The sequence below is a fragment of the Echeneis naucrates genome, chromosome 1 (assembly GCF_900963305.1).
Source record: "Echeneis naucrates chromosome 1, fEcheNa1.1, whole genome shotgun sequence".
Classification (NCBI taxonomy): Eukaryota; Metazoa; Chordata; class Actinopteri; order Carangiformes; family Echeneidae; genus Echeneis; species Echeneis naucrates.
The window spans coordinates 14,131,447-14,154,278 of NC_042511.1; the positions used below are offsets into that span (position 1 = coordinate 14,131,447).

Genomic DNA, 22,832 nt, shown 5'->3' on the forward strand with positions numbered 1-22,832 from the left:
TGCCCGACTCCCGCCATGTACAAGCTGCTGCGGTACTCCTGTGAGACCGAGGGGGGCGCTCTACACCCGGGCTTCACTCAGACAGCACTGACTGAACGGACAGAGAGCTTTGTGCCGAAAACTAAACCCAACCTGTGTCAGACTAATGAATTAAAACGGCCCACTTGAGAGGTAAATACTACCGAGGAATCGCTTGGCAAACATCCTGGGGGTTTTAGCCGGAGTTGTGTGTTTAAAAGCAGATGCATTTTGCATTTGTTAGGGTGTTCAAAACCCTTCGTGGGGGCAAGTTAGTGGTGAGACAGGAGGGCTGAGGGCGACGGTAGCAGCAGCAGCAGCAGCCCTGCTTCGCCTGTGAACTAGCGGCAGTACGGAGCGATGCGTTGAAGTTGAAAAAAAGAAAGTAATAAGTAAATAAGCTTCATTTTGAAACTTTACAAAGTAGTTGAATTTGTCGGAAACCATTGGAAGTGACCACGACCCGGCTTGTTTGAGACGGAGATGCTGGTGTACTTCACTTCTCCTGTGATTGTCTGTAGCCGGAGATGTGATGGGTACCTGAGTAGTTTGCGGCCTAAGCTAGCAGAGTAGGCTAACCAGTTAGCCGCTCGCCGCTAGCGCGTATTAGCCACTCGCCGCTAACGAGACTTCCTTCCCGCAAAATGCTAGCAGCTAGCCAATGATGTTTGCACTGCCACTAGCTAGCTTGTTTGATAACCTGTATGACAGTAGCTACACACCAGCGGGACCCCTGCTGTTTCTAAAGTGGGTTTCCAGCGACCTAGCAGTTTAGTGGCTGTAAGGTTACCGAAATAGCAGCCGAGGTTGTTCCTGAAGCTGTACGGTGTTTGGTGAGAAATTTACGGAAAACAGGGAGCTGGTGTTTTAGCTGGGGCACTTTAGCATGGGAGCTAATAATATGTCCCTGTGCTGGTTCAGTGTTTGCTTTCTGTTTTTAAAAGTTCTCCGGATTAGGATTTCGCCAAATATGCGCACACGGTTTTGTCAATTTTAACTGTGAAAAATGATGGTCAGCAAATGACAGTTTTTCTTAAAATTAGCTTTTTTGTAAGTGCTGTAGCATGGTTGTGTTGAACTTTTGTTTTCTGACCCATAGAGGCCAGTAGAAGACCGTGTGGATCAGACATCAGCAAGCATGGAGTTCCCGCAACAGCAGAAACCGGCGGGGGACGGAAAGATCATCTATCCTCCAGGAGTGAAAGAGATTACGGACAAAATCAGCAACGATGAGGTGGTCAAAAGACTGAAGGTAGGTCTGGATCGAATTTCCTGCTGCCAACACCGGTTTTCTGAAAGTCACAATCTCCTGTAACCCCGTCCAGCCCCCTGGCACAGGGCCCAATTGCTTCTAACTTTGTAAACTATTGGTTATTTAGTAATAACATTCCTCTCAGTTATGGCAGACTGTTTCCCCAAGTCCTCTGTTCCCTCTCAATCTGTACAGCAACCCTCTTGTCATCTCAGAGAGCTGAGATAAGGTTGAATTTGGCTGTAACATGATAGAAAAATTGAGGTAGCATTGTTCAAAAATGCTGAATTCTCCAATCTTACCAACCCCTCATCCTATTCCCTGAACCTCGGAAAATGGGAAGATCCCAAAATGTGAACACAGGGAAAGCAAACAACAAGTATGTCTATCTTTTTTACTGCAAGGGAACAAACAGTGAGTCATGTTGAAGGGAGATTGAAGAAAACAGCTGCAGCATTAGAACAGATAATAGCTGAGGTTCTGTTGACCTTTTTTGAATATCAGCAATACTTTTTGTTTTCAGAGAAGGACAAAGTACACTGTCTGCATGTTAAACATTAAAACACGCAAAATATGCATGATGCCATAAGTGAGTGCACTCAAATTTGAATCTTTTTTAGTAAAAGAAAATTGCAGATATTCAAAACCTACAAAGAGCCATTGATCTTTCAGGTATGATCTGATTTTGGAGGTAGCTATAGTGCATGTCCAAGTTCACTCTTAGGTTGAATCTGCAACATTTTCTGGAGACTTGGGGGGGAAATGGAGATGATGTTATTGCAACATTGATATATGACCACAAGTTTCTTGATGTGACAGAACTTTTTACTGTTGTTGTTGCATGTTACTTATTCAGATTCTTGGGAGATAAACATTATTAATTCTGAGTTGTGTTTATGAGCTTCTGGCACGTACAATCATGACTCTTCAAAATCACATTATGTTGTTTACGACACATAAACAAAGAACTGCGGTCATGGTGTAGCATAACAACCATAAAGTATACAACCGTTGGGCATGGCATGATGGACAAATGTGACAAATAGATTTTTAACTGTTATTTGTACAGATGTCTGCAGATATTTTAAAGCTCTGCTCTTAGTTGTTAGGCAAGCTGATATTACATGTGCTGCAATCTAACTAATCATTTTCTGGAACTTGAGATTTGCGTTTTTACCACAAGCTAGGGCAAACAGTGAATAGATGGCTTATTTGATCATCCATCCATTGTCTGCCACTAATATAAGTCAATCTATAGTTTTGTGTAATGCCTTTAATAGATTTTTTTTTTTTTTTTTTTATTGCTTCTCAGGTAGTCTAATGAACCACATTTGTCACTGGTTTCATGGATGAAGCAAATAGATCTTTATTATATTTGAATATTATTTTATTCCAATAAATGAGCTGAGCTATTTATCAGTCTGTTTGTGGGGATTAAGGATGCAACTTATAATAAATTCAATAACCATTAACTGTTTCACTTAAAAGTGAGTTAACTAATTACCAGTTCTCCACTAGCTTTTCAAGAAAAATGTTCTTGAGAAGATGAATTTTCTTGATAACAATAAGGTCTTTCTTGCTAAAATATGAAAAGGAAAAATGTTTCCTATGATATGCTAAGTAAAAAAAAAAAAATCAATAAATCAATGATTTATTGTTATTCTGTAAACAGTAACCTACAGACAATGGCATTTTTTTGGAGTATAACAAAAAAATACAACATGGAAATTAAATAAAAATATGTAGGTTACTTGGCTGCATGATGGTTACTGCTGTGACCTCACTGCAAAGAAGTTCGTGTTTGATTCCTGTACTGGGGCCTTTCTGCCCGGTGTTTGCCTGCTCTCCCTGTGCCTGCACAGGTTTCCTCCAGCTACTCCCGTTTCCTTTCACAGTCACAGACGTACATGTCTAGGTTATCTGGTGACTTCAAATTGCCCCATGGGTGTGAGTGTGACCACTTGTTTATCTCTCTGTGTGTCGGCTATGTGATAGACTGGCCACCTGTCCAGGGTGAACCCGCCTTTGCCTAGAACATCAGCTGGGATTGGATCCAGCACCCCCTGGGACCCTTACAGATAAACCATAGAAAATTGGGAAAAAAATAGACCAGTTTAAAATTTAAATAAATTGTGGACCACCTCATTGGTGAATTTTATAAGCGCTCGAAATGTAACACCCCCCCACCCCCCCAATACTTTAAAATCTCAACCAGCCGATATACTCTGTACACTGTACATTTGGTTTGTCTGTCATCATTTATTAGATTGAAATGGTCCCATACTGCACTCTGTTTCACCGTGTCATGTTTGTACATTCACGTGTGTGCTTCGTGTTTAGGTATGTTGGGCATGCAAAATGGTCAATTAATTAAAAATATATTTAATTGAGTAAATTCTGACTGGCAATTAATTGAAAGTTAATTAATCGTTAACATCCTGAGTGGGCAAAGGTTTTTCTTCGGAGACTGTTCATCATAAAGATTCACATCTTGATGAATGCCCTTCGCACTGTGTGTGTGTGTGTGTGTGTATTAGGAATGCAACAGGACTCGGTAAAATACCGAACCGTTTGGTACGCCCTGCACGGAACAATACGCTCTTATGTCCTGAGGGTTTTTGGTACAAGTCAGGTTGTATTAGCACCTACTGCTTTACAGGGTTGTGTGGGTGTGTGTGTGTGGTGTGTGCACGCGTGCCTGCCTTACTGTCCAGCTGAAAGCCCTCCCCCATGAATTAATGTCCAATCACTGCTGTGTTTCCACCCACTGGTGATGTCTAACCTATCACACTTTTGCAGCTCACACACCCAGAAGCAGGAAAACTTATACCTTGGAAACAACAACTTTACCTCTGAATGCACCAGATGGCAATTTTATGAATTCTATGGCCATGGCAAGACACGCCTTACTCTGCTTCTGATTGGCAGGTAAGGCGGGTCTTGGCGTGGCCATAGTAGGATTCATGATATCGTCTCTGGACTTGCCATTGCTGCAGGCTATTTCTGATAGATTGTTTCAGGCTGCTGTGCACGTGTGTGTAAACAAGACCCGTCTCTGGTTGGCTTACCGTGAAATCTTACTCTACCTTAGCCAATCATCATCACTTATGCAGTTGCGCCCACAACATTTGCAGCTCTTGTGTCGGATGGTAGCTTCAATGAGTTGCTTCACTTCACATTTCATAACGCACCACATTTAATTGTTGGTCATGGTAACAGCATTTTAACGATGGAAATAATAATTAGTTAGATTACCTGTTTCTGAAAAAAATAACGCAGTTAGTAACGACGTTATTTCCATCATTGCTGCTATTTATATATACTAGTAGGTAAGGAAAAAGAGGTATGTCTATTTGATTGTGTTGTATTTGTTAACCAACTGTTAACTTTAAGTGTTATTCAGTACCAGACTTGTTTGGAACTTGTTCAAGCAAAATAAATAAATCATTTTAGGAGGAAAAAATGTCTCTTTATGATCAAAATATGTACTGAAACCATAACCCAAAAAAATCAAGGTACGGACTGTATTGTGGGCTACCTGTACCGTTGCACCCCTTGTGTCTATATGTGTGTGTGTGTGTATATATATATATACACACACACACACAGAATTGGCCTATTCCGATAACCATTGGATGATATTGGTTATTTTGTACGTTGTCCATTGCTTTGCATTGTGTTACTAACTAACACTCACAAGCTCAGATTGGGTCTGTGAAGGTAATTAGCTTATTTTGCATAGCTGTTGGGTATAGTTGCACACAGCATGCTTTGTGCTCAATGAATCACAGGCGCATGGACAGAACCAGGAAAAGACATAGACATAGGATTTCTCCTGGTGCCCATGATAGCCAACCCAACTATTAATAATGTGATAGCGAAAGAGACGACTGAAAAAGCTGGATTTGTCAAAAGCATTAACAAAGAAACAAATGGGACCATTCTCTCATTCTCAGGGGAACTTTTTCAACTCGCTAAAATCGAATTGGTATGCTTGCTGAAGAAGTAAAGGCTGGTCTTTTTGTTTATTTTTTATTTTTTTCTTTTTATAGTGAGCATACTGGTTTTATGCTCAGCTGTGTTCAGTTGTACTTGGAAGTTTTTAGGCATGTTTTAATATTGTGCTCCTTGTGTGTGTTTTCATGCTGGTTGTCCAAAGTTCAAATTCAAACCACATTGCTGTATTCTGTCAGATTGAGATCTATTGCATGTCTGTTTGTGAAGGAATAGGGTTTGCTCCTCTGTGGATCTGGAGATTTCCAATTTTTTTCCCTTGTTAAATACGGTTCAACCATATCTGCATCGAGGGTCTGAGGACAGAGGGTGCTGTGTGCTGTACAGACTTCTTTAAACCCCTTGTGGCAATTTTGTTATTTTAGAGCTATTGGGCCATATGAATAGAATTGACTTGTATCAGTGTTTTAAGACAGAAAATGGTATTATTAAAAGTTATGTGTGCTCTGAATGCATTTGCTCTGGGAACAGAATCGCTTTCACGAACAATATAAATTTTTTAGAAGTCACATCTACACTTTGTGATTAATAATGCTTATTAGTCAACTGCTAAAGGAGATTAGTGGGTCAACTCACTGATTCTTAATGGCACAGGAAATGGGGGAAGTGAAATTGATTCACATAAGTGTTATTATACTCAATAGCCCCATTTCCACTGGCTTGGTTTTACACATACACACACATACGTGTGTGTGTGTATATATATATATATATATATATGTGTGTATATGTATGTATATATATATATATATATATATATGCTGCCATTGATGTTAATTCAACACCCATATGAAACCGCTAACTTTAGTCCCTTGTCCCACTGCAATGTCTCTCAGAGCATTCAGATGCCATAGGCAGACTTGTTCCCTGTATGTCCGCAGTCCAACAGAAAGGCAAACGCTACTGGCAATAATTAATCTGCCTATATTAGTAGGTTTACCTGTATTTTTAAACTCCTTTTACTTGCTAATTTTGGTACAAATGGAGCATAATTAGATTTATATTATTATATATTATATATATTATAATATAATATATTATTATAATATATTATTATTTGATATGTTATTTAATACTTCATGTTTGTGGGACAAAAGGCAGAATCCTCTGAGGACAGGAATTAGTATTTGTATACTTGAGATGCATTGCAATTTGACTTTATAAATGGCTTTGCAAGAATAAGGTGAAGTATTGTTTGAGTAGCTGGTGCACTACCACCCAGAGACAAATGCATTTGATGTGGTGCATTGAACTGCCATGTTGCCCTGCCAAAACGCTGTTCAGATGATGAAAGATAGTGAGTCAGCAGCTGGTTTCATTTGGTGATTTGTTTCGTTTGATTGAGGTAGGACTTTTAGTTAAGGGCAAATGGTTCCTGTGTCATGCATTTTGCTTGAATTGAAAAGTCATTCCTTCTCAAAAATCAAATAATAAATGGCATAATGGCAGTGGTTGTTCCGGGCATCAACACAGATAGGCACTGATAAAATCATGTTATCATGAGACTACTTCTACTTTCTGTGAAGGAAAGAAGGGAGGATACAGAATGAGAACTTACTATCAAACTATCAGTTTTATCTCGCTCTTTTGCAGAGATGGTTGTTTGAGACTACATTTGCATTTGCTACATTCCAAGATGTCATGCATCACATAATCGTTCTCTTGTTGGTGAGGTGAACAAGTTTTTAATGGAGCCAGAATAGCTTTCCCTTAGCAAAAACTCCCTGTCTTAACAGTCTTTATGCTAAGCTTAACAACCTTTGGGTGTAGCTTCAACATTACTGTACAGATATGAAAATTATAGAAATCTTTTTATCTAACTCCAGACAGCAAAGCAAATAAGTGTATTTTACAACATTCCCTAATGACTAAGACTTGTGTGGAGAGATAGTCCTTCAAAACATGACCTAATTCATTTCACTATCCTAGATACCATAATTGGACATTAAAAGTGATTTCATGTTGAACTAAACTGAACAGCACAGTCCCTAAGTGTGCAACTGTTTCCATTGGTTTGATTTTTTTTTTTTTTTTGTTTTTGCTTTGAGTACCAGTAAAACAATGAAAGCCAGGTTTTTTTGAGAACAGGTCATTGCATTTAAAGTACCAGGCACTTAATTTCAGCCCAGATGTGCATATAAATGGGAACAAATGTGCAATCACTAACAATCCTCTGTTGGCATAATTGAAGAAGAATTAATCAAAGTAATCTACTTGGAATCTTAAATTAGTGCACGAGCAGTTTTGCCAGATACAACATTATATTGCATTCTGGCTAAATTTGAGCCAGTCCTGATTTGTGCTGGAATATGTTGTGCTGTTTGCCAGCACTTCACTATGCTGGTTGCAGGGGTGGGGTTGCTATTTTGGTTAAATTGTGGCTTCATTTCAGTTAAACATTTAGCTGTATCAGTTATAAGGACAGCTGTTTACAGGCCCTAGTCTTTGCATCAGCAAGCATTTGAAAACAGAGGTAAAATCCCGTCCAAATAAACTACGGTTGATGTAGGGTGCAGAGAAGCACACACACACTGGTCCGTGTAGAGAGCTCACAGGCTGGCTTGTCACTGCTTCTGTTAGGCCAGCAGAGGGTTGGAGAGTGTGTGTAGGAGTGAATGTGTTGCTCTGCAGGTTTCTGAGGCTGTTGGCCCATCCCCCACCCCAGCTGGCTGCCTGGTTGTTGAGAGAGCTCATTGCTCTGCTTCAAACACACACATACATACTCATAGTTGTTTAAAGCACAGTTTCCTAGTTCCTGTCAGTAAAAACTAGGACACACGGTAGATAGACGTACATAAAACCTCATCATATATCGTTGGGGGAGGTTAAATGTTTACAGCTTTTTCTATTATCATAATTGAAATGAGAAAATGGAAATTAAATGTTAAACCCTGTCAAACTCTCTTATCCTGATGTGGGAATTGCAAAGTCTAGCTCATTGGGGATTTCATGAGAACCAATACAAAACTGTAAAAGTTAAAGTACTTTTTTTTGTTTGTTTGTTTTTTTACTTAATTACCATTGATGATATGGTGATAGGAGTTAGTGCAGATTTAGCAACAGGTTTGTGTGACTTATGGAGTTCAAAAAGTGCCTTTGCTTTATTTTGTGTCATCTGCGTGGAGGTGCAAGGTTAAGCGAGGCTATATCAAAAGGAGCTATAGAAAATAGTGTTGCTATAATAGTAACATAACTTAGATGGGTCACTATCTGCAGTGAAGTTATCTAGCATGAGAACTGTTATATAATGATGAAGCAGTTTGAGATTATTTATTTAATTTTTTAATTTGTAATTTTGTAAATTGTTCTGATATTTTTTATTTATTTAAATTATTATTTTTAATCCCCTTTTATATTTATGTACAACGTTAATGACCTGCATTTCCAACTGCGGTCCACCAGTTAGAATCTCTGATAGCTAGCGATATGAATTGAGCTTCTTTGGATTACCAGTTGGGTCTTTGTGCCTTTTTCAGTGGCATTTCCAATCTACAATATTGCTGCTGTAAATTCAGTATTCCGGTGTCGTGTTAAAATGTTGCTCAAGATAAACGCGTCACCTGTGGTTTTGATGTCTCAGCCATTGTAAGATATATTTTAAGGTTGGTGTCAGTTCAGCAGTACAAAGCCAGCATTTAACTAACAGTGGTACCACATATGTTTCGGAAGAAGTCTTCTCCAGCAAGACGTGTATGACCCAGATGTCACATACCCTTATATAATCTACCTATTATTATTTATGTTGATTCATACTTGTTTGAAGGTTATGCTCCTGCTCCACAACACCTTAGTTTACAAAACTACTCAGGATAAAAATAGATGATGAAAGTACTGAACCACTGACTAATCGTGAGGTCATTGTCATCTGAACTCTGGCCTACAAAAAGAGTCTAAAAGTGACAATATTTTGTCCTCTGAATGAATATCTCTATAAGCCAAGGTAACTATTGACAGTGACCAATACTAATGTTAAGAATGGTATTCAGCTATTTCACTTAAATGTTTTATTTAAAAATATCTTCAGAATAGCAAGCATCCTGAACATACAGAAGTATTATCAGCACAATGTAATTGCAAATTCAGTCTCAAAAGTAAGTAAATTATTGCAAGATGCCCCCAAATGACCTTGAATTCAGTAAATTATTCATCTCTTTGTATTATTTCTATGAGAATTTGAAAATGATGATCAAAAATGTCTCATTCTATTACCTTCCATTTTTGTTACTTTGTTTCATAGATGGTGGTAAAGACCTACATGGACATGGATCAAGACTCTGAAGAGGAGAAGCAGCAATATCTGAGCCTGGCACTCCACCTTGCCTCAGAGTTCTTTCTCAGGAACCCAAACAAAGATGTACGGCTACTGGTGGCCTGTTGCCTGGCTGACATCTTCAGGATCTATGCTCCTGAGGCTCCCTACACCTCTCATGATAAGCTGAAGGTCAGGAACTGACTCTGGAAATGCGTATGAAATAAACTGATTAAGCGTTTAGCACAAAAACAACATTATCCAGAAGTAGAGTTACATGCATTATGTGTTCTGGGCTTTTTGTCTGTCCTATTTATGAACGTGGTATCTCATAACCACATTTTTTCAACCCTCCTTGTTAGCAGGGGTATACAACTACCAGGTGGTGATTCCAGGTGGTTTAGCTAAAAAACATCCCTGTTAAAACCTACATAAGGATTGAAGGTGTTGGTCATACCGTGTCTAAGAGTTTCCTGCATAACCAGATATCAGCTTTGTCACTGCTTCCTCCAAACGCCTACGCTGTGTTAAGAGCTCAGAAGAAAGCCCTTTTCTCATCATCAATGTTATCATGAAAACCGTTAACTTAACCACAAGTGTTTTCCACTCTTTTCTCCAGGACATCTTCCTTTTTATCACCAGACAGCTTAAGGGGCTAGAAGATACCAAGAGCCCTCAGTTCAACAGATACTTCTACCTGCTGGAAGTAAGGCACTCACCTGGTCAAAGAGAGGCCACAAAAGGGATTAGCTTGTGTGTAGATCTGAAGTAATTTGATAAAGAATCTATATTTATTTTTGACAATCTATTAATTGCTAAGAGTTGTAGCTTCTTAAGTAGCAGGGTTTGCTGCTTCTATGTGTAATGTATCAAAGTAAAGTATGTTTTCAAGGTGTTCTCTGGGGAACACTCAGATGTTATCATTGGGACTATTTCACAAAGGTTTGACATTTATAGGCCAGCCAATAGACCAAAGGAGAAAAATGTGCAAATTCACTCATAACAAAAATAATTGCTGGCCTACTTGTGTCTCATGGATTGTACAAAGAAGGTAAACTGGTGAATTATTGACCTTTAAGGAAAGAATAACATTATTTTTGCATTTCCATAGAACCTTGCATGGGTGAAGTCCTACAATATATGCTTTGAACTGGAGGACTGCAATGAGATATTCATCCAGCTTTTCAAAACACTCTTCTCAGTCATCAAGTAAGGCTCTTGTTATCTGCTGCTGTCTCCTTTTGTGTTTTCCTCTTCATGGCCTGAGTCTCACATTATTTTCTTTCAATAGTCTAAAATCTTTTTTCCACTACTGTCCCTCTGATAGCCCTTGTTTCTCTCCATACCCTCCTTTTTTCATACATGACATCAACATGTCTCACTCATCTGGAAGCATGATGACTGATTTATTAGACCTGGGTAATATCTAAGGGTGGGAAGTTTTTACTATCTTATGATTCAATTCGATTCTGATATTTGGGGCTACAATTCAATTCAAAACAATTTGATTCATAATGATTTCAGGGCACACCCCAAGTAATATCACTTCAAATTATGATCATTGTTAATTGCCTGTTTGTTGTCAGGTATCCTTGAGTGCCTTCAAGAGCATCTAAAAATAAAAGATGTTATTGTTTTTCTATATGCACTGGCGTGCAACATTTGCCATTTGTGTGTGTAATCTGTTTAGTTATCGTTATTTTGAATTTATCATTGATTCTGTTTTTATTCTTTCTTGCTCTATCAAATACCATTCAAGGTCAAAATGTCTTTGTCTTAGTCTCTTCTGTCCTTTTTGTCTGCAGTAACAGCCATAACCAGAAGGTTCAGATGCACATGATGGACTTGATGAGTTCTATCATCATGGAGGGAGATGGAGTCACCCAGGAGCTTCTGGATACCATCCTCATAAACCTCATCCCTGCACATAAGGTAAGACATACACCGCCACACAACAAATAAATCTGCTTATGTTGATTTTGTGTTATTTGGCTTTATCTTCTTACCCTTTTTATTTACAAAATACAATCTGGATTTTGATTTTGAAATGAGAAAAATTTAAGTTTTTTTTGTTTGTTTGTTTTTTTTTTTAAGTACTTTGCATATTTTGTAAGTACTGTCCACTGATGTTATACATATTACTGAACAAAAAACGTGGAAGTTTTGTGTGTAAACGTGTCATTAATTTAATTAATCGACATTGTACTCATTGTTTAAATTCTTGAACAGAATTTGAACAAGCAAGCCTACGATCTTGCCAAGACTCTGCTGAAGAGGACTGTCCAGACCATAGAGACATGCATTGCAAATGTGAGTTACAAACCTGTACTCCATTGAAATTACTTTCTCTTCAAGTTTGTCATCTATTGTCTTTTTTTTCTTTTTGTTGTGGTTTAGTTTTTTGCCTTTTTCGCCTGACTGTTGTTCTCAAAATCTGTCATCATAAATTCCTTCCTGTATCCTGTTGTTGTCAAAGTAAATGTTATAATATTGTTTGTCTTTTCATTTTTTTTCCCCCTTCTTCAATCAGTTCTTCAATCAGGTATTAGTGATGGGCAAGTCATCAGTCAGTGACCTATCAGAACACGTCTTTGACCTTATCCAAGAACTGTTTGCCATCGACCCCATGCTGCTAACATCTGTCATGCCACAGCTAGAGTTCAAACTTAAGGTAAATCAATCAAAATAGACACAAGAGTACAACTAATCTCAGACAGGATCTGGGCACGTAATGGAGACAGTTGACAGTTTGTCATACTTTTGTTTTTGTTTGCATTAATGGATACAATTAACACACATAACCATGAACAAAATTAATGTTTGAATAAAAAATGTTAGCTAGTTATAAGAGAATTTTATGTTTGCAGAGCAATGATGGCGAGGAGCGTTTAGCTGTTGTACGGTTGCTAGCGAAGTTGTTTGGAGCCAAAGACTCAGAGTTGGCCTCCCAGAACAGACCACTGTGGCAGTGCTTTTTAGGACGGTGGGTTACACACACACACATTTTTGAAGATGTGTGAAAAATGTGTTTTCTACAAATATTAACATTTTCATGTCAGAGCCAGAGTTGTAGTCTTCTATTTGGAGGTGATTTATTAATTCAAGAGACATCTTTCTGTAATGGAGTGCACACAATTAATAAAAAAAAATATAAATAAAATCTGGAATTGAATTTGACTTTTACATCATTTGGTAGATAAATTCAGCAGAAAGTATCCCAGTGAAGACATTTTTAAATTCTGTCAGCCACTGAAATTATGTAAGTGTTTAATGGAGCACTAGTCCTGGGAACTCCTAATAATAAGTTGGCTGAGTATGATGCTCAGCAAATTCAATAAGAGAGGAAGTAAATGAGCAGTCTTTTCAACGAGCTTTTTTTTTCCTTTTTTTTTTTTTTTTCTTTTCAGCTATTCTTTTGCCTCACATCCATGGATTACTTGCTCCTCCATCTGCTCTCTCAAAATATGATAAATATATCAGCTGAATTTATTATGTGTGTAAATGATTGGGGGTGGTGGTGTTTTCAGGTTCAATGATATCCATGTTCCAGTGAGGCTAGAATGTGTAAAGTTTGCCAGCCACTGCCTCATGAACCACCCAGACCTAGCCAGAGACCTTACAGGTGTGTGTTTTTTTTCTTTCTCTCACTAACTTTGTCTTCTTTAGTCTTCTCTACTTCAGTCTTTTTTTTTCTCCACACCAATCTTTGAACAGTATTGTGGTTACATTTCTTTCTCTACATTACCAAATTAGAATATTTGAAGGTGCGTTCCCATGACCCAGAGGAAGCCATTCGTCATGATGTCATTGTAACCATCATTAATGCTGGGAAGAAAGACCTGAACCTTGTCAATGACCAGCTGTTGGGCTTCGTAAGAGAGAGAACTTTGGACAAGAGGGTGAGACTTTTGGTGCAGATATTATAATTATTATTATTATTATTGTAGTTGTATGGGAAATTTTAAATAGTGGTAAAGCAGAATGTCATCTGTGCTGGACATGGAGAGAGAGAAAATCACATTTAACTCCCTTTAACATGTAGATTTTTTCATTAGAATTGTTAACAGTGCAGGAATGTCCCTCAATACCAAATTACATCCTTTATGAAACAAGACAGGTAAATTTATGTTTGTCATCGTAATTTACTCTTGTCCTTTCTGATCTGTTTTTTCGCCCCACTTCTCCCATCTCTTATAGTGGCGTGTGCGTAAGGAGGCCATGATGGGCCTGGCTCAGCTTTATAAGAAATACTGTCTGCACCATGAGGCTGGGAAGGAGTCTGCCCAGAAGATTAGCTGGATCAAAGACAAGCTGCTGCACATATATTATCAGAACAGCATTGATGACAAGTGAGAACAGTCATGCTGTACATATTAGCTCACCTGCATGTATACATGATTTAATGCTTTCAAGGACAAGACTGCTTTTTCAGCACAAGTCTGGCAGTTGCCTTGAGCATTGGATCTAATGTTTAGAGAAACACCTGACTAAGTGGAGACTTTGTTCAGAGAAGATGTTTATTACACATCTGATGCAGACAGAGAAAAAATACAAAGCATTCAAGTTTATCGATACAAACTTAAGTCTTTGTCCTTTTAAAATAATTTTTTATCAATTGTGTTTTTCGCACAATTAATTGTGAAGTCTCTTCCCTTCTTTACAGGTTATTAGTAGAGAAGATCTTTGCCCAGTACATGGTACCTCACAGTCTTGACACAGAGGAGAAGATGAAGTGTCTGTACTACCTGTACGCCTGCCTGGACACAAATGCTGTCAAGTGAGTAAACCTGCAGTATCACACTTAAGCCTGCAGCCACACGCTTCAAATTGTACAAATATTACCCTGTTTGTCTTAATGTATGTTCACATCTTACCTCATATTTTCAGGGCTCTGAATGAGATGTGGAAGTGCCAGAACATGCTAAGAGGCCTCGTCAAAGAGCTGCTGGACCTGCACAAGCTGCCCGTGGTGCGCTCACACACACACACACACACACACAGTTGCATTGAAAACAGGCCATGTCCTCCATGTCTTTGGAGGCTAATTATTCAACGTATTCATGACTTGTTTCTCTCTCTTTCCTTTAATAGTCTGAGGCCAATAACACAGCCATGTTTGGAAAACTGATGAGTATTGCCAGTAAGTTGGAAACACAAACATGATCCACTTTTCAGCTCATGCACTGAGCTCCTGAGTTCCTTCATTAAACTGTCGAAGGTTATTTATTCCTAATAATGTGAATTGGAACCTATTAAGTTAAACCGAAATCTGCTTGGTATTTACAGAGAATCTGCCGGATGCAGGAAAGGCCCAAGACTTCATGAAGAAATTCAATCAGGTTCTTGGGGAGGACGAGAAGCTCAGGGTCCAACTGGAGATGCTCATTAGTCCGACATGCTCCTGTAAACAGGCTGAGATCTGTGTGGTGAGAGCACTCTTAACACTCCCTGTTACTTCTTAACACAGATACATAACTGCCACCGTTGCACACTCATCATCCACAAAAACATGGCTCAGTGCTGTGAATTTGCTTTTTAGACAGTCAGAATTAATCAGTGCAGCTTTTAAATACCAGGGGATTATGTGGTTACTAAAAAGAGGGAAGTTATGGTAACTATTGAGATTTTCTGTATTCTGTGTCCTTGGCCACGTGTAATGTGTAAATGTGTTTGTATGAGTATTTATCCACAATCAATCAATACTTTATCCCTGCTCCATGATAACAGCACTACACTTTATGATTGGAAACTGTTTCATGATTAAATGGGGAATGGTGCCTCAGATATAATGATAAAAAGAGGAATTCTGTGAATGTTGGTTTTTAGCAGCATTATCATTTGTACTCTGTGCAGAGGGAGATAACTCGGAAGTTGACATTCCCCAAACAGCCTACCAACCCATTCCTGGAGATGGTAAAGTTCCTGCTAGAGCGCATCGCTCCTGTCCACATCGACTCTGAGGCCATCAGGTTAGATTTTGCTTTGGATCTTAAGCTTCTTCTCTCAAGGGGAATTCTCAGCTTCGGGTCTAAAAATTGTTTTGAAAATCCTGGTTCATTAGATTTGAGTAGCTTTTGTGTAATATAAGGCAACAGGGCAAACCAGTAGTGTGTGTTCATTTAAGTGCTTCATGTACTTTGCCATTGTGTAATACCATTACCAGGCTTTTCTCATTCACAGAGACACCTAGTGGGAGTAAGTTGTAACTGCTGGCCTCAGTCAGGGCAAACATTTAACCCTTTCCACTTAATGGAAAAACACAATGAGTGAGGAAGCACTTGAACTGAATGACTCCCAGTTCCAAATTAATGCAGAGTATTCATTTTTAATGTTAAATTCTTGATTTATTGTGGTGAGAAAACACACACAGGTTCAGCCAAGTTAAAATTAATGTTAGATTAATGTTTTATTTCAGTGCTCTGGTGAAACTGCTTAACAAGTCCATTGAGGGCACAGCTGATGATGATGAGGAGGGTGTTACACCTGACACAGCCATCCGCTCAGGCTTGGAGCTACTCAAGGTACATGACAAAAACAAAAAATTGTGGCCATAGGCCTGCAGACATTTATTTTCATACCACATTATTTATCGTAACTGGACCAGGGCTGTAATGAGCAAAACATTGCTACTGTCTTTCTGATTATATATTTTCGGATAAGTAATTCGATTAATGTAAGAAAGTAAATTATGTTAAACCTATTCCATTCTTTCTAGGTCCTATCATTCACCCACCCCACAGCATTCCACTCAGCAGAGACCTATGAGTCTCTGCTACAGTGTTTGAAGATGGAGGATGACAAAGTGGCAGAGGCAGCCATCCAGATTTTCAGAAACACAGGACAAAAGATCGAGACAGAGTTACAACAGATAAGATCGTAAGAGAAATTAATAGGCAGTCAATGGGTGCGAGTGATGAATACAGTGTGCTTGTGTGGAACATCTTTCTGTGTAATCAGACTCTCTAAAATGATTCCTTCTTGACTATTCAGCAGTCAGTCTGCGTAACATTGTATTCAAATGTCGAAGCTGCCCAATGAAGGTCAGCCTCCCTGAAGGACTGGGTCCACACCAGTCTAGATGTAGACTGAATTAAAGGAAGAGCCTGCTTTGTTTAAGTCTGCTAATATCTACTGTGTCCATCAGGACCTTGATTCCCATCCTGCATCAGAAAGCTAAACGGGGCACACCTCACCAGGCCAAGCAGGCTGTCCATTGTATCCATGCCATCTTTAACAACAAGGAAGTGCAGCTGGCACAGATTTTTGAGGTAGGAAACCAATTCCTACCTTACTGAACCTCAGATCTTCTGTGTTACAGATAGAAGTTGGTGAAGGTTTTGTTTGTCAGCTTGCATTTAATGTATTCCTATTCTCATTATTTTCCCCGATGTGTATCTCATAATTTTGTGTAGTGGCATTTTTTTGTTCAGATGGGCTTACAATGCCTTTTGCTTCACCTTCAGCCACTGTCCCGCAGTCTGAATGCTGATGTCCCTGAACAGCTCATCACTCCTCTGGTGTCATTGGGCCACATCTCCATGTTGGCCCCGGATCAATTTGCCTCACCAATGAAGTCCATTGTGGCCAACTTCATTGTGAAAGACTTGCTCATGAATGACAGAGTATGAGCTGACCAAAATATACACAAATCCACATATGATACCATGAATGCAATATTACTCACTGCTTGTTGTCTTTACATAGCTACTGAAATAGTTTGTACATTATAAATGTGCCTAGTCTGGAATAAACAGGGGATTGTTGTAGTTGTGTGGGAGGTGTATAAGCAAAGAAAAGAGTGAAAGTGTGACATCCCTTTGTCTCTCCAGTCAGTGGGAAACAAGAACGGGAAACTTTGGACCACTGATGAAGAAGTCTCACCTGAGGTTCTAGCGAAGGTAAGAGGCAAACGCTGCTGGAATTTGTTTAATTTTAGTCTTATTACATATGTTTTCACTTCACAAGTGCACCTCCACAAGTTAGTGTTGCAGATTTCCATTTTGTGTGATAGTGTAGAATAGATGTTGATGAATGGTTTGTAAATGACAAAGGGGCTCTGCTTTCTCTGATTCGTCCTCTTCCTATTCCCACAGGTGCAGGCCATCAAGCTGCTGGTCCGTTGGTTACTAGGAATGAAGAACAACCAATCCAAGTCTGCAAACTCCACCCTGCGTCTGCTTTCAGCCATGTTGGTCAGTGAGGGAGACCTCACCGAGCAGAAAAAGATCAGGTAGGATGCCTGTTGAGCCAAAATATATGGTTCTTTAGGAGTTAGATGAAAGCTAATAGCCCCTTGGGAAAACAATCTGGTTCCTATTAAGTTTATCAATTCAAATTCACTTTTACAAGATGTAATTAAATGTTTCAAAATTTCTTCCCCCCCCCCCCCCCTTCCTTCCTTCCTGCAGTAAATCAGACATGTCTCGTCTGAGGCTGGCTGCAGGAGGAGCCATAATGAAGTTGGCCCAGGAGCCCTGTTATCATGACATCATCACACCTGAACAGTTTCAGCTCTGTGGCCTTGTTATCAATGTCAGTCCCACCTTTATATATATATTTTTTTTTATTTTTTTTTTTTTCCAAAGGCTTTTTAACACAGATTTTTGTCCTGCCTTCACACAGGATGAGTGCTACCAGGTTCGTCAGATCTTTGCTCAGAAGTTGCATTTGGCTCTTGTCAAACTACTGCTGCCCCTGGAGTACTTGGCTGTCTTTGCCCTGTGTGCCAAGGACCCAGTGAAGGAGCGCCGCGCTCACGCCCGACAGTGCCTCCTCAAAAACATCTCCGTCCGCAGAGAGTACATCAAACAAAACCCGCTCGCTCAGGGTTGGTGTGCAACCTCATATAGCTGCTGCTGTCATCATTTTAGAGAGCATTCATTATGTTTTTGGTCTTTGTTGTGCACCCTATGAGAGAGCGAAATTCAGGTTGTATGAAATCATTGCAGAAGAATCTACTGTGAGGTGATGCAAATCAAAGGGCATCGGTGCAACCCTCCATCAAAAAGGATGTAGAAAATATGGCTGTAGGGCATTTACATTTTTTTTTCTCATATTATTTTAAGCAATGATGCTCTCCACTCCGGACTAGAGTTCTTATCTCTTCAGTGGAGATAAGATTATATAAATTTTAAGTTATACACTTATAACTACTACTACTACTATTACTAGGTATTTCATTTATATTAAGGTAAGTTTGCTAAGGTTCATATCACTACATTTTGGGTACACGTTTAGAACCACTTCTTTTTTTTTTTTTCTTTTTTTTTTTTTTTAACATCTGAAAATGTGTGTGCCAGTTTTATAGTTAACTTGCATATTGTTAGACCCTGGACATTAAAATTTGTTATTCTCTCTCCTCCCTCAGAAAAACTTGTCTCCCTCCTTCCTGAGTATGTTGTTCCCTATATGATCCACCTGCTGGCCCACGACCCAGACTTCACTAAACCACATGAATATGAACAGCTCAAGGATATCAAAGAGTGAGTGCTCATGCATTGTCCTTCACTGTCTCTGACTGCTGAGATACAGAGCAGAATTTGGATGAGAACATAATTGATACACTTAAAATGCCCCAAAAATCATTTGATAATGATTCCCAGTGTAATGTACAACATTTACGTTATGTTGATGTTGTGTAGGTGCCTGTGGTTCATGCTTGAAGTGCTGATGACCAAGAATGAGAACAACAGTCACGCCTTTCTGAGGAAGATGGTGGAGAACATCAAACAAACCAAGGATGCACAGTGTCCAGATGACGCAAAGGCCAATGAGGTTTACACACACACACAGATTTTAATCCATGAACAATTAAAACAAAGGAAAAAGTTTTGAAAAAGCAAGTAAAGATGTCTTTGCGAGTTTCTTCAACATTTTGGTTGGCCTATAATTTTATATATTCGAAAACTGAAATGGTAACTCCAGCCATTGGGGAAAATCGTTCATTGTGAGTGTACAATTTGATAGGGGAGGGCAGGAAAAACAGACAACTGTAACCAAAATATTTCCTTTCTTTTGTTGTGGGTACAGAAGCTGTATATTGTCTGTGATGTGGCCCTCTTTGTGATTGCCAACAAGAGCACTGCATGTCACCTGGACTCTCCAAAAGACCCCGTCTTACCTTCAAAGTTCTTCCTCATACAGGACAAGGCAATATAAACACACACACACACTTTTGGTCCCGGAGAGGGCAGTTTCTCAACACTTACCATTTGTTACTCTGAAGCAAAAATTACCCCTCTTCAGTAATTCAGGACTACACTTTGTAGTAAATCCCTGCAGTGTTTTTGTTTTTTCCTCTCTATTTTTTATTTATTTAAATTTTTTTCAACAGGACTTCAAAAATGATAAAGAGTATCTGTTGGCAGACATGAGACAAATGCTGCTCACTGGGAAGGTAAATACAAAACACTCCTCCTCCATAATCATTATGAACTGTAGGAGAGCAGGAGAATGCTGAGTAAGCGAGCATTGTTAAAAGCTTTAATTAGTTGGAGGGATGTAAGGCGATATGTTTTTACCATTGCTTAGTTGTCTATTATTTTATTGAGTTTTTAAACATTCATATTAAAATAATTGCCTTCTATACAAGTCTGACACTGGTATCTGAGAGAAGGCCACATGCAAAGCATGAATCAAGACACCTCTCCCATCTTTCATTCAAGCAGCCTAAACCAGCTCCAGTGTTGGGAGCTGTGAACAAGCCTCTGACGGTACCAGGAAGACGGATCTTCACCAAGACCACTCCAGCCTCAGACACAACCAGTAACACCAGCACCAACTCCTCTCCACTGAGCTCCTCCACCATCAACAAGAACAGGTAATCACACACATACTCCCAAGTGCACGTAAAGAGAAAGAATAGTCTGTCTCAACTGTTTGAACGTGTCCTGCAGTAACAGCAACGCCTCCACCGAGCCATCAGAGAGCCGAGCACAAGAAAACAATGAGAACCCAGTGATCAAGAGTGATGAGGGCAAGAAGGTCAGAGATGACAACCAGATGTCAGCTACACTTGTTCAGATGTAAATCAGTGTTTACTGTACCGAGCTGTACCGAGTCTCTGTCTTTCAGGATGAGCCATGCCAAAATGTCGCAGCTGACGCAGGGACGGAAGCGTCACCCATCAAGCGACGTGGGCGTCCACCAAAGTCAGCTGCTGCTCCTGTAGCGACTGAAAAGGAAGGAGCAGCAACACCAACAGGAGGTGGAGCAGGCAGAGGCAGGAAGAGAGCAGCTGACCCCAACTCCAACCCAGAGTCAGTCAACATCAAGATGTCCAAACAGCAGTCGCAGAATGATGAAGGGACAAAAAGACAGATTGACTTACAGAGGTGAGACTGGGAAAAGAGGAAAAAGAGAAGGTGCAACATAATGTACTATTGGCATCTTATGAAAACTTCTAACTAAAGGGATGCAAACTGATAAACGTTTTAACTGTTTAGTCCTCGTTTGTGTGTCGTTGACCAATTCTGAACCAATCTCAATTCTGTGGCTAAGGTTAGGCAGAGATTCCTCCCGTCCTTCAGATGTCAACTTTTTCTCTCAGCAGGGGACCGTTTGTGAGAAAAGAGAAGGGAAAAGGGAGGAGGAGGAGGGAGTCTGCAGAGGGGACAGAGAGATCTATAGGGACATTTGTCTTCATCCTGGGCAGCCAGGGGGACAATGACAAAGGACAGGAGTCCAGCCCAGAGGAAGTTATCAGTGGCACGAAAGAGAGTGACAGATATCTAACTCAAAGGCAGATCAGCTGGGCAGCCAGATCCAACACTCATAGCCATGGAGATACCAAGTCCACATGGAGCAGAGTTCGCTCTGGCAGGCAGGCAGAGCTCAGCAGCGGAGGGAAAGCAGGTGGACCAGCAGTGAGTTTGGTTCAACAGGTCTTCATAGCTGCCCAACTTTTGGGTCTAAATTACAATTTTCAAATGCTTTTTCTTTTGAGACTCAAATTGAGAAATTCATATTTTTATATTCAGTATTTCTGGCACTGGGAAGAAGAAACCCCAGAGCTGACTGTCTATGCTTCACAAAGGTTTACCGGGGAACAGATTTACAAACATTTTGTGATGCAGTGATCTTTGATCAATCAGACCGATGCTGAGTTTGGGATTTTTGTCTTTCAGGTAAAGAGAAAACTGAAGGCTAAATCCAGACTGTAGAGAATGGGCCAGACTCCTCCTCATAACCTTCCCAACCCTGCGCACATGCTCCTGACTCTTAAAGCTTTCCGGGACATATTATGGACCTTTCGTAAAACACAGACATAAAGGATGCACGCACGCACGCACACATACACACACACACACACACCACTGACATCCTAGGAGGTTTTAAACACCTTGTAGTCATGGTTTGAAGCTCATTGTATGTAGGTCTTAATGAAAAAACATGTTATTTTTTCCCTTTGTGTTTGTTGCTCTTTGCTTCTTTTGTGGAGCTGTTTTTAAGAAAAAAAACAGGATGGACATTTTACAAACATTTTAATCTGATTATGATTGTTGCTTATTAAATTCCCTGGGAAAAATCCTATTGTATGTCTCCTGACCTCTTCCTCCTTGTGTCATCTGTTGCGCAATAGTTTTGAGTTCACCTGTTTTACTTAACACTGTTGTATTTTGTAAATACCCATGTGCAACTTTCCAGTTAAACTTTTTCAATATCCAAGGCAGTTACAAATTGCAGAAAATGACTATGATATGGAAACATAAGTACATTTAACAGATGTACTTGAACCAAAATTTTCTAAACTTTGGTATGTTTAGGTTTCTAACTTTGGTATGTTTAGGTCCTTTAGTTTGGTTATAGCGTTACAAGACTGGGTAGAAACTCAGTGGCTTCTTAACGGCCACCTGTAATGCTTTTGAAGGCCTTTTGATTAATTTCCTGTCTTCATGGACAAATCGAACCTGTCAAACTTTTCTCAATACTGTGCTCCAAGCTGTTCCTCCTCTTCCCCTAGACTGGTCAGGGGCTCTGAAATTGGGCTGGGTTTGAATTACCTTTTTGTTTTTTTACTGCTGAAGTATGTAACAGTACTTTGGAATGCATAAATGATATATTACTATACAAATATGTGTTCAAGGTTTTTGTTCATCTTTTACAATTAAATATTTTTTGTACTTTTGTCAGTTTTCTGTTGGGTTGAAGCCTAGTGTTAGGCACTGAGTGAGTGAAAACCTTGCAGGTTGTGTTGATGACAACTTATTTTTGATGTAGTTAAAGTATGCCTATTCTCATGATCATATTTAATTTTTTTCCAGAAAATAAATGCTTTTAGATGTTATTGTGTAGCACGTT

General features: G+C 39.5%; 1 protein-coding gene across 4 annotated transcripts; it reads left to right on the forward strand.

The window, feature by feature from the left end:
• The first annotated feature begins 76 nt into the window (after positions 1–76).
• Positions 77–22,659, forward strand: pds5a (PDS5 cohesin associated factor A). Of its 4 annotated transcripts, none has more exons than XM_029497433.1 (33): positions 77–171; positions 1,118–1,270; positions 9,522–9,725; positions 10,153–10,239; positions 10,645–10,742; positions 11,339–11,465; positions 11,763–11,843; positions 12,064–12,204; positions 12,401–12,516; positions 13,061–13,155; positions 13,287–13,432; positions 13,731–13,882; positions 14,197–14,310; positions 14,421–14,502; positions 14,625–14,673; positions 14,820–14,959; positions 15,387–15,502; positions 15,949–16,054; positions 16,249–16,409; positions 16,678–16,801; positions 16,997–17,155; positions 17,363–17,431; positions 17,627–17,763; positions 17,942–18,065; positions 18,156–18,360; positions 18,901–19,015; positions 19,175–19,307; positions 19,563–19,682; positions 19,867–19,929; positions 20,198–20,352; positions 20,429–20,516; positions 20,607–20,866; positions 21,659–22,659. In XM_029497433.1, the coding sequence occupies exons 2-33, from the start codon at positions 1,157–1,159 to the stop codon at positions 21,660–21,662; spliced, it is 3,885 nt and encodes a 1,294-aa protein (XP_029353293.1). In that variant the 5' UTR covers positions 77–171; positions 1,118–1,156; the 3' UTR covers positions 21,663–22,659. The 4 variants fall into 4 exon arrangements, with proteins under 4 accessions (XP_029353293.1, XP_029353319.1, XP_029353302.1 ...); XM_029497459.1 differs by having other exon boundaries at positions 20,201–20,352; XM_029497442.1 differs by lacking the exon at positions 77–171 and adding an exon at positions 715–851.
• The last annotated feature ends 173 nt before the right edge of the window (positions 22,660–22,832 follow it).